At 50.3% G+C, this 20,918-nt stretch overlaps 1 protein-coding gene and 1 pseudogene across 1 annotated transcript; one reads left to right on the forward strand and one right to left on the reverse strand.

Annotated features, from left to right (window-relative positions):
* Nucleotides 1–290: 290 nt before the first annotated feature.
* On the forward strand, nt 291–1,160 carry LOC125345879 (annotated as a pseudogene).
* A 7,855-nt stretch (nt 1,161–9,015) lies between these two features.
* On the reverse strand, nt 9,016–20,283 carry LOC125347176 (solute carrier family 23 member 1-like). Its single transcript, XM_048340278.1, has 9 exons — nt 20,161–20,283; nt 16,770–16,951; nt 15,546–15,666; nt 14,372–14,528; nt 13,169–13,422; nt 10,641–10,805; nt 10,342–10,450; nt 10,155–10,250; nt 9,016–9,292 (listed from the first exon to the last, which is right to left on the reverse strand). The coding sequence occupies exons 1-9, from the start codon at nt 20,266–20,268 to the stop codon at nt 9,033–9,035; spliced, it is 1,452 nt and encodes a 483-aa protein (XP_048196235.1). The 5' UTR covers nt 20,269–20,283; the 3' UTR covers nt 9,016–9,032.
* Nucleotides 20,284–20,918: the final 635 nt, after the last annotated feature.

Here is a 20,918-nt window from a genome sequence, read left to right on the forward strand (position 1 = left end):
TTCTTGAGGGTTGCTTGGCATAAAGAGCTGGCCCGTTGTGAGACGCATACCCACACTGCCCTTATTCAGGAGAGGTACCAAGTGCAGCATAGGCCCGAGCTGTGAGTCTTCCAAGAAGAGGATAGGTAAGCCAGACACGGCGGTGCATCGGCCTGTAATCCCAGAGACTCGGGAGGCAGAGGTAGGAGCATCCTGGATAAGACCAACCCAAGAAACGCAAAACAAATTTAAAGAGAAAGAAAAAAAAAACAAACAGGGAGGCTTCTTCTCTGGGAAAACACCCAATGGCAATGACCCATGTGCAGCGGGAGGGCCTGGAGTCCCCAGGGGGCCAGGCTTGGGAGGCCGGGGTGGCTTCCGAGGAGGCTTCGGTAGCGGCCTTCGGGGTCGAGGTCACAGCCGTGGTAGAGGCCGGGGTCGTGGCTGCGGGGCTCATGGAGGCAAGGCCAAAGACAAGGAATGGATCTCTGTCACCAAACTAGGCCGCCTGGTTAAGGACGTGAAGATCAAGTCTTTGGAGGAGATCGATCTTTTCTCCCTACTCATCAAGGAGTCTGAGATTATTGACTTTTTCCTGGGGGCGTCGCTCAAGGACCAGGTGTTGAAGATCACGCCCGTGCAGAAGCAGACCCGCGCTGGCCAGCGCACCAAGTTCAAGGCATTTGTCACCATTGGTGACTACAATGGCCATGTGAGTCTCGGTGTGAAGTGCTCCAAGGAGGTTGCTTGCCACTACCATCTGAAGGGCCATCATCCTGGCCAAGCTCTCCATCGTCCCTGTGCCGAGAGGCTACTGGGAGAACAAGATCGGCAGCCTCTCACCATCCTGTGCAAAGTGCTAGGCCACTGTGCTGGGGCAACTCATCCCCACCCCCAGAGGCACTGGGATCCTTTCAGCTCCTGTCCCCAAGAAGCTGTTGATGATGGCTGGTGTTGATGGCTGCTACACCTCAGCCAGGGGCTGTACTGCTACCTCGGGCAGCTTTGCCAAGGCCACTTTCGATGGCATCTCCAAGACCTATAGTTACCCGACCCCTGACCTCTGGAAAGAGACCATGTTCACCAAATCCCCTTATCAGGAATTCACTGACCATCTTACAAAAACCCACACCAGAGTCTCTGTGCAGAGGACCCAGGCTCCAGCTATGGCTACAACATAGGATTTTTATACAAGAATAATAAAGTGAATCAAGCCTGTTAAAAAAAAAAAAAGAACCAGGGAGAAGGATGGGAGGGGTGGCATTGTTCTCATAACTTGACATATGCAATTATAGCCTGTTGGGTTCAACTACTTCATGATAAAATTGATTTTTAAAAATCTCTTTAAAAAGGAGAAGAGTATGTAGAATGGTGATTAAAAGAGTAGACCAAGAAGCCAGGCGCCAGCGGCTCATGTCTGTAATCCTAGCTGAGATCTGAAGACTTCAGTTCAAAGGCAGCCTGGGCAAGAAAGTCCCCTGCGACTCTTATCTCTAATTAATCACCAGAAAACTGGAAGCAGAACTATGGCTCAAAGTGGTAGAATGCTAGCCTTGAGCAAAACGAGCTCAGAGATAGCACCCAGGCTCTGAGTTCAAGCCCCATGAACAACAACAACAAAAAAAAATAGATCAAGAAAACCAAAGGCAGAGAGCGTCTCCATATACATTTAACTATTATTACTATTAATATAAATACCTTTCCATATTTTACTTTGATTCTGTTAAGATATTCCTAGGTGGGAATGAAATTTTTTAATTAACACTCTTACAACTCTGTTGAGTCTCCTGACAGCAAATTTAATGGCTGTCGACTTTGATCATCCCATAATGCATTCAATCCATTGAAGGCCTTAAGAGCAAAAGACAGCTTCTCAGCAAAATAAGAGCTTCTGCCAATAGACTGCTGGACTCCGCCTCCTAATTTGGCTGCTCACACAGCACATGTTAGATTGGCACCCACTCCCCACCATCCATAACAACCTGAGGCCTTGCCTTACATCTGTGTGTATGTGTGTGTGTGCGTGCCTGCGTGTGTATACACAGACATGTGTATCCTATTGCTTCTATTTCTCTGGTGATCCCTGATATGGGCTGGGTGTACAGGGAGAATGACTAGTTGGGCTCTTTCCACTTCTAAGTCCCCTACTACTTTGTAAGGGGTTCACAAGTCTCAGGACTCCAGTCCTGTCTCCCTCCAACTCCTCAATTCTGAAACCTTCAAAGACTTCAGAGACTGGGGGCGTGCAAGAACAGAGTTCTACCTTGCACACCCTGTACAGCTAACAAAATGATCACGGCCAGCGGAAGCCTGGGGGCTTTCCAGGCAGCTGGGAAAGCTGGGCCTGAGGACTCGGGAGATGCCTGAACAGTACTGGAAAAGAAGGAAAGAGATGGCATTTAGGCCAACACCCCCATCACTCGCAAGTCAGGAACAGGCCAAGGCTTAAGGACACCAGTGAAGACACAAGTGTTCACAGAGGGCTGAACACGGTGGGCCCTCAGCAACAAGCATGGGCAGTGGCCATCCGCCCCCGCCTCATTGTCCTTGGCCACAGCCTTGTCCTGTTCAGTCTGGGGCTATGATTTTATCTTAAAGACAACATGCCAAAGGCCCCTGGGAACAGAGGAGCTTAGCAGATTATTGGGGTGTCCCTTCTCTCCACAGCCATGTACTGGGTTGGTGACCCCACTGTTATGCCTCAGCCCGTCACCTCTGCTACCCTCCTTCCCCTGCAGGACCCTACTGGGATAGGGCACAACCCAGGGTGGATCTGCTGCATAAAACCCTCGTGACATGGTACTCATTTTCCATTCCTCCTGCCAAGATGCCTCTCCATCAGTCGCTATCGTCCTGTGTCTGTTATCTTTCTCCATCAGTCAGCATGGTGCCCATCAGGATTCTGGGGAGGCAGGCTGAGAGGACACAGAAAGAGGCATGTGTACATTGTAGTGGGGTCCCCCAAGGGAGGGGACCACAATGTAGTGGGGTCCAAGGGTGGAGGGATCCCCCATCCCTCCAAGAGTCCACCACTCAGAGACAGTCTCAAGTAAAAAGATGGACTTATTGGGGAAGTAAAAAGTATACTGACCAGCCAGGGTCACAGCCCAGACTCGGGAGCTGGGACTGCGCGCCCTGGGCCATGCTCCGGGTCGGGTTATAAAGGCAAACACCACATGGTCACACCTGCCACACGCAGGTGGCCAATGAGGTTACAACACTTACAGAGCATGCCAAGTAACTCTCAGGTGGCCAATGGGGTTACAACCTGCCTCATAACCACTGTTTGAACCAACCTATCATGTTAGTTAGACTTGGCACACGGATTTGGCAGGGCTCACATGATGCAGGCGGACACGCCTACTCACAGGAGGGCACAGGTTTAACCTGGAATGTTCCACTACTCAGGTGACCAAGCAGTTTACACAATCTTATCACAGTGAAGGGAAACTTCCCTGGATAGGGCAGGGGAGATCTTAGTGAAGATGGAGTCGGTTTCTGCTCTCAAACTAATCTGAGATGGAGTCACTCTGACACCCCTCGACAGCCAGTGACGGCGCTGGCCAGAGCTGACCTCCATATTACAGGTGCCAGCAACAGAAAGGGAGAGAGATGCCAGGCGCTGGTGGCTCACACCTGGAATCCTAACTATTGAGAAAGCCAACACCGGAGGAGCCAAGTTTGAGGCCAACCTAGGCAGAAAAATTCCTGAGACTAGCTTCTCCAATGAACAAGCAAAATGCTGGAAGTGGAGGTGTGGCTCAAGCGGCGGAGCACAAGCCTTGAGGAGAAAAAGCCAAGTAAGAGTGTCCCGTAGGACCTGGAATTAAAAGTTCTTCCTCCTCACTAGCCTAAAGGGAAGTACTCATTTTTGCTCATTTAAATCAGGTTGTTAGTAAAGTTTGTTTCTTTTTAAACGAAGGTTACTTTTCAGGAACTATAACATGAAAACAACAACAACAAAAATCCCACCACTAAGAACAACAAATGCTGTTTTGAGGGCTGGGAATGTGGCTTAGTGGTCGAGTGCTTGCCTAGCATGCATGAAACCCTGGGTTCAATTCCTCAATACCACATAAACAGAAAAAGCCAGAAGTGGTGCTGTGGCTCAAGTGATAGAGTGCTAGCCTTGAGCAAAAGAAGCTCAGGGGCAGAGCCCAGGCCCTAGATTCAAGCTCCAGGACTGGCAAATAAATAAATATCACTGTATCACATCTTGGTACCCTGGATACTGTATATACTTGTATTAGAACTAGGGAAGGGAAAGGGAATACCAAAATTGAGAGACAAAGTGTTGTGCCAAGTTGCAAGACCACCCCCAAGAAGACCACCAAGATTCAGACACTCCGAAATGCAAAAGCAAGGCAAGGCTTTATTTAACGAGCTGCCAACTCGGGCCTCGTCCTACCCACCGACACAGCGGAGGTTAGGAGGGAGCCTTGAGCTATGATTACACAGGGCTTATAAAGGCAAAGTACAAGGTTATAACAATCAGCTGTGCAAGCAAGATTAGAACACAGGTACAAATCTGACTGGCTCAGGGTTCGATTCTAAAATGGGGTTCACGTGGTGGGACCTGACTTCAAAGTCTGGCACCTCATTTCTCCCTTTTTCTTTTTGGTACCTTGGGAGCCAATCATGGCTCCATTCTGTCCATTTCAATGGCTTGCACGTCTAGGGGATGATATAGAGGTAAGGCATGGGCCAGTAGGGCCAAAAGTAGTATCCGAAAATAACTCTGGTCCCTCGGTTTTAAAGGGGGGCTGATGGGTGAAGATCATCCATCTTCTGTAATTTTTTCAGGCTGACTCAGGGGCGTTGACCTTACCTAGCCAGGAACCTATAACCTTAGTCTACTTTACCAAGGGACTGCAGGATTCACCTCACTTTGGAGTGAGCTGCCAAAATAACATTAACACTAGCCAGGGTAGTAAGGAAAGAAGGCAAAAAGAAAATTATAACAATATTCAGTCTAACTTTCTTTTCTTGAGGCGAAGGCAAATCGGCTGAGTTGGGTGCTTGGAGACCTCCCATGTTCCACCACGGTAGTTGTCATCCAGGGCAAAGGGGTCAGCTGGCCTGGCGTGGAAGCAATGAACCCAAGTGGCGATGCCGTCTAGGGTTCCTTCCACCGTGGTTCTTAGGATTTCAGTCCCCTGGTCTGAATAAACGGGGGGTAGGGACAGAAGCAGAATCATATCTTTTAGAGTCCAATTCATTTTCTCTACCTGTCCTGCACTCTGGGGTCTATAAGCACAATACAATTTCCAACCCGTCCCCAGTGCTGCAGCTATTCCCTGACTTACTTTTGAGACGAAAGCCTGTCCGTTGTCTGACCCAATGGTGGATGGGAAGCCATACCTGGGTAGGATTTCTTCCAGGATCTTCTTAACCACTACATTCGCAGTCTCATGCTTTGTTGGATAGGCTTCAACCCATCCTGAAAAGGTGTCTACAAAAACTAGCAAATATTTGTAATTTCTGTGAAATCTACTTCCCAATACACACCTGGCCTATTCCCACAGAGGCGAGCTCCTTTAGTAATCTGTTGATTGGGGGCATTGGCAAGCTGACAGGCCTTTAACAGATCTCAATAAAGACACAATCTCAGGTCTACAAGCTTTCTTTACTAAACAGATGTATGAGCTTAAAATTCTCACTGCCAGTCAGGGCTTTGAGTAAATGTGGGGGGGTGAGATTTTAATCTATCCTCTCATTTGACAAACTTACCCTTACTAACCACTATCACAGATGACTGGTAAATTCCTGCCCAGTAGACAGACATGGGCATTGGAAAGGCATGCTTATGAACTATTCTTCTAGGACTTCCCGGCTTTAACTTTTGAAAGGCCAACAGTAGTGACTCTAGGATCTGACACCATCTCTGTCATCCAAGCAGTGGCTTACTGCCTCTGGATGCTCCATCACTTTTGTCCCAGGAGGAGTGACTTTTGACTTGGACTCAGGGCCTGAGCGCTGTCCCTCAGCTCTCCAGCTCAAGACTAGCACCGTACCACTTTTGAGCTCCACACCACTCCGTTCCCAGCACTCTGCTGGCTGATTAGAGACAAGTCTCTCACAGGGACCTTTCTTTGCCCGGGCTGGCTTCGAACCGCAGATTCAGATCAATGAGTCTTATAAGGGGCCACTTTACTCCAATTATAAGCAACAAGGTGGTCCACACAGAAGTAGTTTTTAAGCATGCTCTCTTACCTGGAACTTATTAAGGGCCAGTATTAGATCTTGACAAACTTGTAGGAATCACCTGTGCTTCTCTGTGGGCCTGCTAGAAACTGTTACAAAAAAACCTACAAAGAAGCTGGAATGGCAATTAAACATTTTGGTAGCCATAATTCTCCTTTTCTCACTTTGCAATAATTATTTAGGACAATTTTACTTCCAAATTTCTTCCAAAAGGCTACAAAAACAAAACAATTAATACAAAAGGAGGAAAACACACAGGCTTAAGAAAAGCTACGAGTTGGAGATCTCCCAAGCTGGCCCACAACCTCCTGCAAGGGTGCAGAAGGAGTGGACCTGAGTTGGCCCACAACCTCCTGCAAGGGTGCAGAAGGAGTAGACCCGAGTACAAGGTGGGCGGGTTGAGTCTCATTTAGGAGGCCCTCCTGGTCAGTTCCGGCCAAAAACCAAACTGACTCGCGCCCTACAAGTATAAGCAAAAGCAAAACAGACAAACAGACAAATTACAGGACAAGACAAATGAACAGCGCTGTTTTCTTACCTTCGGAGTCTGGGATCTCGGGGTCTCTGGGGCTATCCCGGACGAAACCCCAAATGTTGTGCCAAGTTGCAAGACCACCCCCAAGAAGACCACCGAGATTCAGACACTCCAAAATGCAAAAGCAAGGCAAGGCTTTATTTAACGAGCTGCCAACTCGGGCCTCGTCCTACCCACCGACACAGCGGAGGTTAGGAGGGAGCCTCGAGCTGTGATTACACAGGGCTTATAAAGGCAAAGAACAAAGTTACAACAATCAGCTGTGCAAGCAAGATTAGAACACAGGTACAAATCTGATTGGCTCAGGGTTCGATTCTAAAATGGGGTTCACGTGGTGGGACCTGACTTCAAAGTCTGGCACCTCAAAAGGATAAAAAGACTAACGATTCCAAAAGCAATACTTACAAAACTGTTAGGTTTTTAAAGTAGGTAGCCGGTAAAGGAGAACACCACGCAGTATTCAGGCAGGAAAGAAAGTTTATTACCGAACTGCTGGCCTGTAGCCAAGATGATCCATGGCCGGAGAGAAGGGAGAGAGAGAGAGAGACCCCCACCCAGCCCTGCCTTATATCTAGGGCATGGGCAAGGGGTGTGGCCAGGTGGATTAGGATGTGACTTCAGGGAGAGGGGAGGTAACTGCCTCCAGGTCTTCAGGTTACCCAGGTAACTGGGTGGAGACTTAATAAGGTGGGGGGCATCTACATGGAGCCTCAGGGAGAGGACCTAACAAAAACCATTTGGTGTAAACCAACTGTACAACTCATAGGTTGGGGGCAGGGGGAGGGAGGGGGGAATGAGGGAGGAGATAACAAGTTGAACAAGAAATGTACTCACTGCCTTACATATGAAACTGTAACCCCTCTGTACTTCACTTTGACAATAAAGGAAAATAAATATAAATTAAATAAATACCCAACAAATGCTGTTTTGAGGCCTGGCTTAACACTGAATACATAAAAATAATTGCCAGGTTGTGTTGTAAGCTAACTGCAGACTGTCTTCTAAGAGGTGACCATGCACATTATAAAAATCAATCAAAAAAATACTTATATTGACAGTGAAAGGTTAGAAACATTATCAGCAAATCATTACCTTAGAATATGTGGCTTTTCACCCACGGATTTTTCCACCGGGAGAAAACCTTCACACAGGTCCTGAAGTCAAGTCTCAGTTCCTGCTCCCCCTTCCCCCTCCCCCTCCACCCCTCCTCCTCCCCCATCCACTGCCCCCCCTACCCTGGGACAGTGTGCTCTTGGGAGAAGTGAATGACAATGACAGCCCTGGAAGGAACGTTGGCACCTCCATGGGCCTCTGCGCTGTGATCTGTTTGTGCCAATCCTGGGGCTTGAACTCAGGGCTTCAGATCTTCCCCCGGCTTTTCCTGTTCAAGGCTAATGCTCTACCACTTGAGCCACAGCTCTGCTTCTGGCTTTTTGGTGGTTAACTGGAGACACACCTCTCATGGACTTTCCTGCCCCTGCTGGCTCAGTCCTCAGATCTCAGCCTCTCTGGTAGCTCGGTTTACAGGCTTGAACCATGCGGGCCTCAAACATGGTGACCTACAGATTTGTTCTTTATTCCCCCCCGCCCCCCGCCAGTCCTGGGGCTTGGACTCAGGGCCTGAGCACTGTCCCTGGCTTCTTTGTGCTCAAGGCTAGCACTCTACCACTTGAGCCACAGCGCCACTTCCAGCTTTTTCTGTTGATGTGGTGTTGAGGAATTGGAAACGCCTGCTCTAACCGGAAGGGGCAGTGACATCCACAAACCCGAGGTCCCAGCGTCTTCCGGACCGCTCCCTCTTGATGGATGGCTTAGATGACTGGAGGGACTTGGAGAGCTTGTGGGCAGAAGAGGGCCCAGCCCTGAGGGGGGGAAGCTGGCCGAGGCGAGGAAAGAAGAGGGGTGTCCTTGGATCGCATGTTTTTATTTCCTGAGCCTCAATCCATCTGACCCAGGGAAGGGATGGGGAGGTCACAGGGCCTCTGTCTCTTGCAGAGAACTCTTGGTGCCACCTTTCAGCAAACCACCCAACCCTCTCCCTGCCCTACCCCAGGCCTCTTCATCCCCAATCCATCCGAAGACTGCCAAGCCCAGTGCAGCTGCCGCCATGCCCGAGACCCGCGGCAGCGGCCAGGACAGAGCCTCCAGCCCAGGATCTTCACCCTTTGTGTCTTGACCACCATGGTGGTCACACCCGGTGTGGCTGGTGCCCCCAGTGCCTTGGGCAGGGACTTGACATTCTGGGTGGGCCGATGGGTGAGTGGTCAGGGCTGGCCATGCCAGGAGAGCCAGGGAGGGAGGCAGGGGCCCGTTCTCACAAAGGACTTTCTCTGACCCTCTGCAGGCCTTCTCCGGAGGAGGCTTCGGAGCACAGGGTGGACCGGCTCACGCCCACCTCGCCTGTCGCACGGTGGTCCAGCTCCGGGCAGAAGGGAAGGACCTGGGTGCAGCGGGATGCGCAGAACGCGGTGCCGAGCCCCCAGGGAAGGCCATAGACCGCCGAGGCCGGCACCGTCTCCCCAGCGTCCTCCTGGGTCTGGGCCCAAGCCAGGAGGCCTCGCTCCTCCGGACTTCCTGAAGCAAGACAGCGCGACGGCAAGACTGGTGACCCTCAATCCCACCTGACGCACTGGTAAAACCTCCTCTCCACGCCTAGCCCGGGGTGTCCCCCCTCCCCTCCGTCCCCCTCCCTCCACCATTGCCACCTGTGTGTCTCTGTGCATTTCTTGAAGGCAAAGACATGTGTTACTTCCCTATGTACATAGCCAATGCTCAGCGGATTCTTGCCAATGTGAATGAATGAATGAATGAATGAATGAATAATGAATAATGAATAGGTCTCATTTCTCTTGCCAATTAGATTGTAGGACTTAAAGGAGCCCAGCGTGCCTTTCTTTCTTTCTCTTTTTTTTCCTTTTGCTTTGGATGTATCTCCCTAATTTAGGACTCTGCCATGAACTTGTCCCCTCACAATTCTTACTTGAAACCCTAACCCCTGGGGCCTCAAGATATGCCCGGGCTTGTCTTTGGAGCAAATATAGATAGAGCCTTGAAAGAGGTAAGCCCAAAGGCCTTCGGGGTGGGCCCTGACCCAGTCTGCCCAGCATCTTTGTGAGAAAGAAACTTTAGAATGTGTGGGGAGACCCTAGAAGGCAGGGGCTCAGTGGAAAAGCCAGGTGGAGATGCGGGGAGAGGGAAGCCATCTCAAGCTACGGAGGGAGAGCCCGGGAGGAACCAGACCTGCCTACATCTTGATCTCAGACTTCCAGCCTCCAGAAGGGTCCACGAGAGAATTCTGGTTGGGGATGTTTGCCTTCAATGACTAATACAGACCTTTCCTTATCCTCTCAGGAGGGAGACCCAAGGCCCACGGCTCTTCCAGTGGCCCAATCCCCAATCCACCAACCCACTCCACCAGCTCACAGGTGCGTCCTACCTGGGATGGTGTTGTCCAGGAGAAAGCCCAGAAAGCCACCGACAAACATGCCTGTGGTCAGGAGCACCTGGATGACCTGGTCCAGCTGAAGAATCCCTAGAGGGAGAGGAGCGGACAGGTTGGGGACCCAAGTCGCCTCTGTTCACGCCCAGGGGAGGGCGACTGTCTAGAGGCACAGAGCACTCACCCGTCTGCAGCTTCTCCATGTTTTTGTTCACCCAGTTTGGAATGGCGAGCCCGCAGTAGATGGAGAAGCCAAAGACGAAGAGGTTCCTAGAGGAGTTCATGTCCACGTACTGCGGGAGCAAAACCCCAGAGGCCGGCGTTACCATCCCCCGTTACCGCAGCTGTTCCCCTCCATCCGCGTTTAGATGCCTCTGTCGGTTTCTTCCGTGCATTTGGAGCTCCCCCACCCCCACCCCCACGGGGGCCCTCTCAGGAGGGCAGTGCTGCCGTTTTATTCTAGGGGTGCCTGGCCTTTCTCACCTGCAGGTTGGAGATGCCCACGGCGCTGATGACACCGAACATGACAAGAAACATGCCTCCGATCACCGGGGGTGGGATGGTGGCAAACGCTGCCCCGATCTTCCCAAACACACCCATCAGGAGCAGCACGCAGCCCGCGGCGACAATCACCATCCTGCTGCCCACCTGTAGCACCCAGGACAGGGGCACCAGGGGGTCAGACGCCCCACAGGCCCTGCTTCCGGTCACTGTGTTTGGCCTTTGTGTAGCAGGAATTCACTGCTCATTCCATTTTCCTATGGACCTAAGGTTTTAAGTCTTAAAAGCAGAGTTCTGACTTTGAGGTATTCTATAAAAATTAGGGCTGTCCCACAAATGTGCTTCTTCACATCATGAGACTTCTGTGAGTGAATGTAGATTGCTCTTGAATCTGTTTCTCATCCCTGTGTGTCCACATCTAGCCTTAAAAGATACAGTAATGTACTCGCAGTTTGTCAAGATAAAAAAACTTCTGGATGCCCAACCCCAGTGGCTCACGCCTATAATCCCAGCTACACAGGAGGCTGAGATCTGAGGATCACAGTCCAAAGCCAGCTCAGGCAGGAAAGTCTGTGAGACTGTTATCTCCAAGTAACCACCAAAAATCTGGAAATGGATCTGTGGCTCAAGTGGTAGAGCACTAGCCTTGAGAAAAAAGACCCTAAGTTCTAGCCTTGAGGACCAACAACACACCCACACACACACACACACACACACACACTCTCTCTCTCTCTCTCTCTCTCTCTCTCTCTCTCTCTCTCTGCAGATCTGTGGTACAACAAAGCGAACAGACTAAACACTGTGACCCATACATGAAACATGGTTATGATGCCATATGTGATGTTTTGTGCTTTTTACCACAATGAAAGTCTTTTAGAGATACTTCAATGTCTATTGAAGTCTTTTTTATGCAGCAACGAAGTAGCAGATTATGCCTTTGCTTGTTTTATCTCTTTCCAATCTCAGGTCTTATTGACTTAGCTGCTTTTATTAGACAGTCTTGCGGCATCAAAATGACATCTTGCTTTGCCTCTAATCTTGACAATTAATTATGGGAACAAAGGCATGACTTCAAGCACAGCAGACTGATTTGCCAGGCTCAACCAATGCCCTTTGGCTATGCTGATGGTCTGGGAAGTATGGCAGTCATCCCCCAATCCTATTTCCACACATGCTCAGCATGCGGCCCTAGACCCTTTTGGGGGGAGGAGGGGAAGGGAAGGTACTCAGGATTGACATCTGACTTTCAGCCAGATACTCACCCACACTCGGAGAGAACCAAAGTTGAATTGCAAAGCAATACCTACGCCGGCCACTAGGGGGAGAGTAAGTCCATAAAAAGCCAGTGGTCTTCGTCCCTGGTGCTTCCTTCCAAGTTAATCTAACCTACTTATTTGAATTGTAGTGCCTTTATTGCCTGCTCTTTTCCTCTCCTCTCAAGGGCCCACAAAGACATATTTGTTTCCTGTTCTGCACGAAATTTGTTCCCTTTAGTGGAAAAAGCAGCCTTTGCTGCCTCATACTTAGGTAGCTACATTTCTGTGTGGGTCAGAAGCCCTCCAGGGGGAAAATACTCACCTCACCTCATCTGCACTAAAAGGCTCTTACACTCTGAGTCCCCGGTGCCATGGGTCACAGCGCTTGCTGTAGGCTGGGGTGCTGAATCACGGATGTTAGCTTGGGCTGTGGTAGAGGTCACAGAGCAGGAGGTGGACAGACAGATGGACTCTACAAAGGTGAACCACCAGGCTGCACCCCCCAGAGTCTTGGAGGGAGCCTTTAACAAACCAGTGAGGGAGGTAGAGGAGGAGAGTTTCACTATAGAAAACACAAGTTCATAAAGAGATTGTAAACAGAGTCCAATAAGTGGGTTTTAGAAAGGTCCTTAGGAGCCATGTGGCCTACAGATTAAAGATGTTCTCACTTGGCTTTTTTCCCTTAAGGCTGGTGATATTACCACTTGAGCCACAGCTCCACTTGCAGCTTTTCGGTGGTTAAATGGAGAGAAGACCCTCACAGACTTTTCTACCCCAGCTATCTTTGAACCGTGAGCCTTCCATCTCAGGTTCCAGAATCGCTACGATGACAGGTGTGAGCCACCAAGGGCCCGGCTAGTCATGAATTCCTTTCGTCTTCAGAAAGCTACCAGTGCCTGTCCGTGGCAGAGAAGAGTTTCTGCCAGTGGAACTGCCACAATCAGAGGTCAAGTGCAGAAACTACAGTCATGACCTCTGCAAAGAACCTCCGAAATTGCAAATGCGATGCCATGCATGGCAAAAAGAAGAGACTTGGCAGGTAATGGAGTTAAAAGGCCGGGCAGTGCCCCCCCCCACGCCCTCAGAGCCTCCGGAGAGGAACCCAGCCCTGTCCACTACTCTATTTCAGCCTCCTGAGACCCACCCCCCCATAACTTTCTGATGACTGGCTCTTGCAGAAACAGAAAAGAAACTTCTAGCATGGCAGATGCAGGATCCTCGCCCGGCCCCTGAAGCCGCCCTCAGCAGCCTTACCCTGGTGATGCCCAGCGCCCCGACGTTCTCGCTGTAGGAGGTCGTACCATTCCCTGTCCCCCAGGCTCCTGCCAGCAGGCAGCCGAAGCCCTCGATGCCAATGCCGCGGTTAATGGCGTGCTTCGGAGGGGGCGGGGCCCCCACCAGCCGGGCGCAGGCATAATAATCACCCACAGATTCCACCATCGAGGATATCACCCCGGCAATGATCCCAAAGACCCCCGCCAGGCTGATGGTGGGGAGACCCCACTGCCCTGGAAATAAAGCACAGGGGGAATGGATGGTGAGAGGAAGGTGCTAATGCCGAAGTCACTTCCTTTCGGGGGGTCTCTGGAGAGGCGTAAAGACTTGGCACAATCGCTCACAACAGCCCAAAGGCGGTGTCCTGCCAGTGTTCTCTGAGAGTGAGTCAGATGGCCAGAACTTGTGTACAGAAAGCCAGAAATGAGCGGCTGGGAATGTGGCCTAGTGGTAAAGTGCTTGCCTCATATACACGAAGCCCTGGGTTCGATTCCTCAGCACCACATATATAGAAAAAAGCTGGAAGTGGTGCTGTGGCTCAAGTGGTAGAGTGCTAGTCTCGAGCAAAAAGAAGCCAGGGACAGTGCTCAGGGCCTGAGTTCAAGCCCCAGGACTGGCAACAAAAACAAAACAAACAGAAAGCCAGAAATGAGGCCTCTTCCCAAAGGAAGCTGAGATCCTTTTGGAAGGCCTCGGGCAGTCTCTGAGACCTGGTCAGCCCTCCTCCAGCCCTGTCTATATTTATTCCGTGAACCATAGGATGAAGAGATCAGAAGCGATCAAAGAGGTGCCCTGGTCTCCACAGAAATACGCAATTCATCCTACGGCCTCCTTTCTGTTAAACCCACTGAATCCATGAGATCAAAGGTCTATCTGGAGGTCAGGGTCAGTTTCTCTCTGTCTCTGTCTCTCTCCTGGCTCCCTTCTCCTCTCCACCTCTCCTTCCCTCTTCTCCCCCCCAAGTCTATGGGTCCTGGACAAGATGGTAGAAGACCAGGAATGTAGCCCAGCTCAGGGGAAGGCCTGAGAATGCCCCTTCTGAGTCAGACATTGTCTCCCTGGGCCTGGCCCTCCTTGTCAATCCCTGCTCAGCTCTCTTCAACACTCCAGCCAGTGCACTAAGCGCCGTGGACCGTGTAGACACGTGTCCCAATCAAGAAAGAGCATACATCTTCTCCTTACCTGGGTAAGGGAAGCGAAACCACGGGGCCCGGCTCAGTACGCTGCCTTTGGTGTCTGTGCGGGCCTGATACCCATAGGCCGTGGGGACTGATGGGAAGGTGTTGGTGACCGTGAGGGTGAAGCAGATGAGCCAGGAGATGCAGAGAGCCAGCAGCACCTGTCGGAGGGGAGGGGGGGGTCACTCTTCATGCTTCTTACCCCAACAGCCCTTTTGAGGTGAGGCCCAGCTGGGTTGCTAACCCTGCTGGTGAAAACAGGAACCAGCTGTGCACGGCTGCGTTCTCATGCTCAAGGCCACGGGCTGGAAATGGAAGCATAAGCTCCAAGCCACTGTGGCAGAGTGCTAGCCTTGAGCAAAAAGAAGCCAGGGACAGTGCTCAGGCCCTGAGTCTAAGCTCATCCCGTACAACAAGCCTGGGACACCCAGGTTACAAGGTGGTTCTCTTCTCTATTTGCTGTTCACACGACCTGGGAGCAAACATTATGAGCCTCAGTTTCCCCATCTCTACCCTAGAATTGTAATCATCGCTCTGCAGAACCTAAAACAGAGTTTCTAACAGTGAGGGTTCCCCGGATGAGTATATTCTACGTCTCTGGTGGTGGGACCCCAGAGCTCTTTACATTTTGGGTACATTTCTCAGGTGTTTTTTATGCATTCTGAATTTTAGAATCACTGGCCTGTGGAGTTGTTGAGGGCACAGTAAGATTGCTATGGCAGAGTTGGGTTTGTTTTGTTTTTTACAAGAAGTAGAAGACTGTTAAGTTACACCTGTAGGCCTATCTATGTGGTTGATAGCAACACCTATGTAACAGAACAGAGTGAGTTCAACAGAGGCCTCTCTGAAAAGGGGCCTTTAGGAACTTCCCAGATGCAGCTGAGGAAGACTCTGATCTAAGCTGCTGAGCCCTCGGCTTGTTGTTGGAGGTGAACCTGGCTGTCTCTTGCAGCCCCTTGCTCTGAGGACAAACAGCAGGGAACACGAGAAGCTTGTCCCACACTGATACCCAGGGGTCCTACCCCACACACATCTCAGGCCTCTTCCGGCCTTTGAGACAAGACCGTCATAGATTGGGGACCTTTTGATATGGGGTCCCCTGGGTACAGGGAGGCTGCTCTGCCCACTCGGGGTGAGCCAACAACTAGGAGCAGAAGATGGGGAGGGATGGTTCTTACAGGGAACATCTGAAACAGGTAGAACTTAGAAGTGTGACACCTCTTCTCTCCTCCATAGACAGGCACGGGTATGGCAATGTTTTTCAGGTACTGAGAAAACAGCACGATGAGGAAGATGGTTCTGAAACAGAAACAAAGGCACCTGACCTGTTGGGCTGGACTCATGGGGGGAGGGGCGGGGTTCATCAGGCAGTGGGGAGGGGCCAGGGAGCTGAGCCATTAGGCATCCCTGGGACCAGTGGCTCCTGTGGACAGGACAAGTAGAGAGCCCTGCCATCTCTGGGAAGGGGCCGCACCATCTCTGTAGGGAGCTGTTGGTGACGGAGGAGGGCTAGTGGGATAGGGTACAATTGTTCTGGGTGGTCAGACAGAAATAAGCTGTGGACAGTTAGAGCCAATGAGACTTAAATCAGAGACTATCTAACTGTTTCCCTCCTCTACACACACAGCTCCCCATGGCTGTCTTCTGGTATCACTGGCTCTCAGACCCCAGTCCCATCTCACAAGCTATAATGTGTTTGAGGGTTAGGGCTATTCTTTCTCTCCCTGGAGCTGGGTAACAGTGGATTGTGCCTGTAATCCTAGCTACTCAGTCGACTGAGAATTGAGGATGGAAGTTCAGTGCAAAAAAAAAAAGTCTCTCGGGCTGGGGATATAGCCTAGTGGCAAGAGTGCCTGCCTCGGATACACGAGGCCCTAGGTTCGATTCCCCAGCACCACATATACAGAAAACGGCCAGAAGCGGCGCTGTGGCTCAAGTGGCAGAGTGCTAGCCTTGAGCGGGAAGAAGCCAGGGACAGTGCTCAGGCCCTGAGTCCAAGCCTCAGGACTGGCCAAAAAATAAAAATAAAAAAGTTAAGAGATAGCACTCAGGCCCTGAGTTCAAGCCCCAGTACCAATGCAAGTGTGCATGCACACACACACACAGAGAAAACTTGTGTAAACCCTACATCTATTTATACACTGCTTGTGATTAATTCATTACCTACGAGTATATTAGTAAGATTATAAATAATTAACAGTAATTATGAATTATAAGAAGCAATATCCATTTCTTAAAAGTATTTTAGTGACAACAGAGTATTCGTCAATCACAATCGTTTGCTAATAACCTGGATGTCCACCATTCCTTAGGGACTATCACCCAGCAAGGAGCACTGAGCCGGCCCTCCTCCTCCCCCCTCCCCAGGGTCGGGGGTTGGGGGGGGGGGGAAGAGCACTTACAAGGAGGAAATCCCCCAGTGGACTCCAGCATCATTGCCTGCAGAGTCAAAGAGAGGCAGGGCCACCAGGGAAATGGTCGGGGCAATGGTCAAGGGGCCGATGAAGCGCATCAGGAAGCCAATGAGGCCCGAGAAGCCGACCAGCATCTGGACACAGGAAGCAACCATGACTGCACCCTGCAACTGAAGGGCAAGAGGAAAACTCAGAGCCGGCCACGCCCACCGCTCAGGCCACGCCCATCACACAGGACACGCCCGCCAACAGAGGACACGCCCACCGCAGGCCTAGTCCAACAGCAGTGGGCACGCCCACCGCGCAGGCCCCGCCTCGCCACGCAGGCCCCGCCCACCACCAGTGGCCACGCCCACCGCAGGGACCCAAAGGAGCTAAAGGAAGAGGGAGCCTGCATTTCCAACCGCCTGCTGGGACATCTCGACTTAATATGAAACTTTGCAGGAAATGGGCTTCAGAACGACTTTAGGGATCATCGTCGCGACGCCAGCGACTCGTAACACATCCTCGGGCGCGGTGTGGACCATCTTGCAGCTATTTTTATTTTATTTTATTTTTTCCCCTGCTGTCCCACTTCCTCTTGCTAGGAGCAAGCACACGCGTGCTGCCGAGGACCAGTGCGTGAGCACGTCGGGGTACACACACACACACACACACACACACACACACACACATTACTGAAGTTCTACTTGTTTTATTCGTAAATTTCCCTGTTCCCCTTTGTTATAGCTTCTTCTCGTAATTCCTGTTGCTTCTTGATCCTGTTAAGTGAATTTAAGTCTAATGAACCCTTTCAAATGGATAATCTCTCCTTTCTGCTGACTTTCCCTGCACAATACATTGTGTTTCTTGGTGTGAAATGAAACTTATTGTGAGTTTGGCTTTGGGGAGATTGTTTTGTTTTTTTGTTGTTGTTGTTTTGTTTTTTGTTTTTGCAAGTCCTGGGCTTGGACTCAGGGCCTGAGCACTGTCTCTGGCTTCTTTTTTGCTCAAGGTTAGCACTCTGCCACTTGAGCCACAGCACCACTTCTGGCCGTTTTCTATATAGGTGGTGCTGGGGAATCTAACCCAGGGCTTCATGTATACAAGGCAAGCACTCTTGCCACTAGACCATATTCCCAGCCCGAGATTGCTTATTTATTTCAGTGGGGGTGGGGGGGGGGTGGGATTTTAGCTCCTTCAGAAGATGCAAGTCCCTGGACAGTGTGATCTTACATTTTCTTCTGCTGAGAACCATGAGTATTTCGCTGCTGGAACAGTTTCTAACTTCTGAGCATGACACGTTTTCCTCCACAGACTGCAGAGTGGGAGGGTTTATTTCTCATGCAAATCTCTGTTCCAACACTTCCCACAGACCCCTGAGCAGAATGAAAGGGCTTCCTCGGGATTCTCTGGGCTGAGGGGGTAGATGATTGTAGACCTCCGTTCACTGAAGGGATGCCTTTCCAGGATCCCCCGCTAGCCCACTATTAAACTTTGATCTTTTATCTGGATCTAATTCCTCAGCCTCCATCAACATAATTTCCACGTGAGCATTTTGCCATAGTTTCAAGATCAGACGTACACTTGAGACTAGAGTTTGTTCATTATTTTTGTATTGGGCTCTGTATAGCTTACAACTACCATGGCGCTGCAAGGTGAGTGCAATGTATTGAGAACTGAACTCACTGTCTCTTCCTATAGGTCTCTCTCTCTCTCTTTTTCTTTCTTTTTATTTTTTCTTTTTTCCCACAGTCCTGGGACTTAGACTCAGGGCCTGAGCACTGTTCCTGGCTCCTTTATGTTCTACCACTTGAGCTACAGCGCCACTTCTGGCTTTTTCTATATATGTGGTGCTGAGGAATCAAACTCAGGGCTTCATGCATGCTAGGTAAGCACTCTACCGCTAAGCCACATTCCCAGCCCTCCCTCTTTATTTTTTCTACAACCACTAAGACTTCAAAAACAACCAGTATTCGCTTTTCCCTCTCTCCTTGGTTCTTGAATCCAGGGAGTCATTGCACGCCTGTGGGTGCCAATGTTCACATTGTTTTTGTCTCAGACTAGTCCCAGGGTATCCGTTTGGTCTGTGGACCATGAGTCATTTCCAGACTTAAGATGCGTGTGGGAAAGTATAGTTCAGTAGGACACGGAGAGTCCACCATGTTTTCACAGACTCAGTGAATAAAACCATCCCATCAGTTCATAAAAACAGTGTGAGACTGCAAAGAACTTTCATTCACAGCGCTGGGAGAAAATATTTGACCAACAGAGGGAGCTAAAATGCCACAGATAGAACTGGATTCGTGGTTCATTAAGTTAGACTCTTGGAAGTAATGTGAGGGGAAAGAATGGAGATAACCTTAGATGTAGGTAAGAGGAACTGGGCCTGTATTCTAGGCAAACTTGTTTGTATAAAAGATCAGAGAGCAAATACTTTAGATTTTGTGAGTCACATGTGTTTCCTGCCATATACTTTTCTTTTAAACTAAAAAAAAAACTATTATAAAAATCACTCTTAGCTAGGTGTCAGTGACTCATGCCTGTAACCCTTGCTACTCAGGAGGCTGAGATCTGAGGATTGCAGTTCAAAGCTAGCCTGGGTAGGAAAGTCCATGAGACTCTTATTTCCAACAAAACACCAGAAAACCGGAAGTGGCCCTGTGGGTCAAGTCATAGAGCACTAGCCTCAAGCTGAAGAGCTCAGGGACAGCACCAGAGTTCAAGCCCCACAACCAACAAAATAAATAAATAAATAATCACTCTTAGTTGAATGGCAGTACAAGAACAAGCCCTGGCTAGGGTTTGGTCCAGGAATCATCATTTGCTAAGTCCTGCTTTAGGCGACTCTACACCTCCCCAAACACAGCAACAAACAGCAAATGTATTAAAGGAAATACAGATGTCTCTCTCACTTACATTCTTTCTCTGTGCATAACGCAAGAAAATTTCCAAGAATACCTCTTGTCACTCTCCCCATAGTTTCCTCCCAGTGGTCCACCCCTTGTTTTCCCATCACTCTGTTTTGTGTTCTTCAATGCACTGTGACACCCTGAAATGTCCCTCTTGTATTTTCTTATAGAAATTCTCTCCCTCTCTCCTCCTCCTCTTTTTCCTCCTCTTCCTCCTCCTCTTCTTCTTTCTCTTCTTTCTTTTTCTCCTCCCCTCCTCCTCTTCCTCCTCCTTCTCTTTCTCCCTCCCTCCTCCCCTCCTCCCTCCCTCCTTCCCTCCTCCCTCCCTCTGTCTCTCCCATCCCTCTTCCTCACCCACAGGGACTAGAATGTTAGATGTAAGAACTCTGAAAGTCCATGTCTGTCCTACCTATACCAGCCCGGGTCACCAAATGAGTCGACTCAGGCACCACTGTTGTGACCCCCCACTGGCTTTCTGGTCCCCTTACCTCTCGGATCCTCTTTTGCCATTCTTCTGTGAACTCAGGAGAGCTGGTGTTTGCCAGACTGGCGTTGAGTGTCCACTCTGGGCATTTCCAGGCCGGGAGAGAAAGCATGGCCAGAGAGGGAGCCACAAACGCAAATGTCCCGCCCTGAAGAATGGGCAGCCTGGAGAGAGGAAGCACGGGAGGAGGTGAGGGGGGGCGTGGCTACTCCCGAGACCCTCCTCTCTGGCCCTGCCAGGCCTTTTTAGCACATGGACCTTAATCCATATAGAAGCAACAATACAAGGCAGGCACTCTTGCCACTAGGCCATATTCCCAGCCCCAGAAGCAACAATAGGCCCTGTTGGGTCCAATTTCAAGGAGCTCCTACCAGGCCCCAAGGCAGACTCTGAAACTTGAGGCAGGTAGCAACAGAGGAAAGCAGGAGATACCCAAGGTCAGTCCTGGGGGATGGATACAAAGCCAGGAGGAGAAAGTCAGCTACTGGATGCGATGTGGAACCATCAGAGCTCAGTGGACAGCCTTAGTGGGTACCATTCTCAACACTAGCCCCAGAGAATCCTCCCCAGGCCCCAGATTACAGCCCTCCTCTCTTACACACACACACACACACACACACACACACACACACACACACAGCTCCATATTTCATATTCCCCAACAAATTATGACCCTATTGTTGAGAGTTGCACAATCTAAAATCTGGGTTGCCAGATCCCTTTGTGTCCCAGAAACCATGGGCAATTCCAGACCTTTGCTCT

Source organism: Perognathus longimembris, chromosome 2, assembly GCF_023159225.1.
Source record: "Perognathus longimembris pacificus isolate PPM17 chromosome 2, ASM2315922v1, whole genome shotgun sequence".
Taxonomy (NCBI): Eukaryota; Metazoa; Chordata; class Mammalia; order Rodentia; family Heteromyidae; genus Perognathus; species Perognathus longimembris.

What these genes read in the sequence shown, in the direction of transcription:
- LOC125347176 (XM_048340278.1), bottom strand. Translation starts at nt 20,268, where the DNA reads ATGCTTTCTCTCCCGGCCTGGAAATGCCCAGAGTGGACACTCAACGCC. An exon ending in GGGCGCTGGGCATCACCAGG is followed by an intron (nt 10,806 to 13,168) that starts GTAAGGCTGCTG and finishes TGGGTGCTACAG; the next exon opens with GTGGGCAGCAGGATGGTGAT. An exon ending in CATGGAGAAGCTGCAGACGG is followed by an intron (nt 10,251 to 10,341) that starts GTGAGTGCTCTG and finishes CTCTCCCTCTAG; the next exon opens with GGATTCTTCAGCTGGACCAG.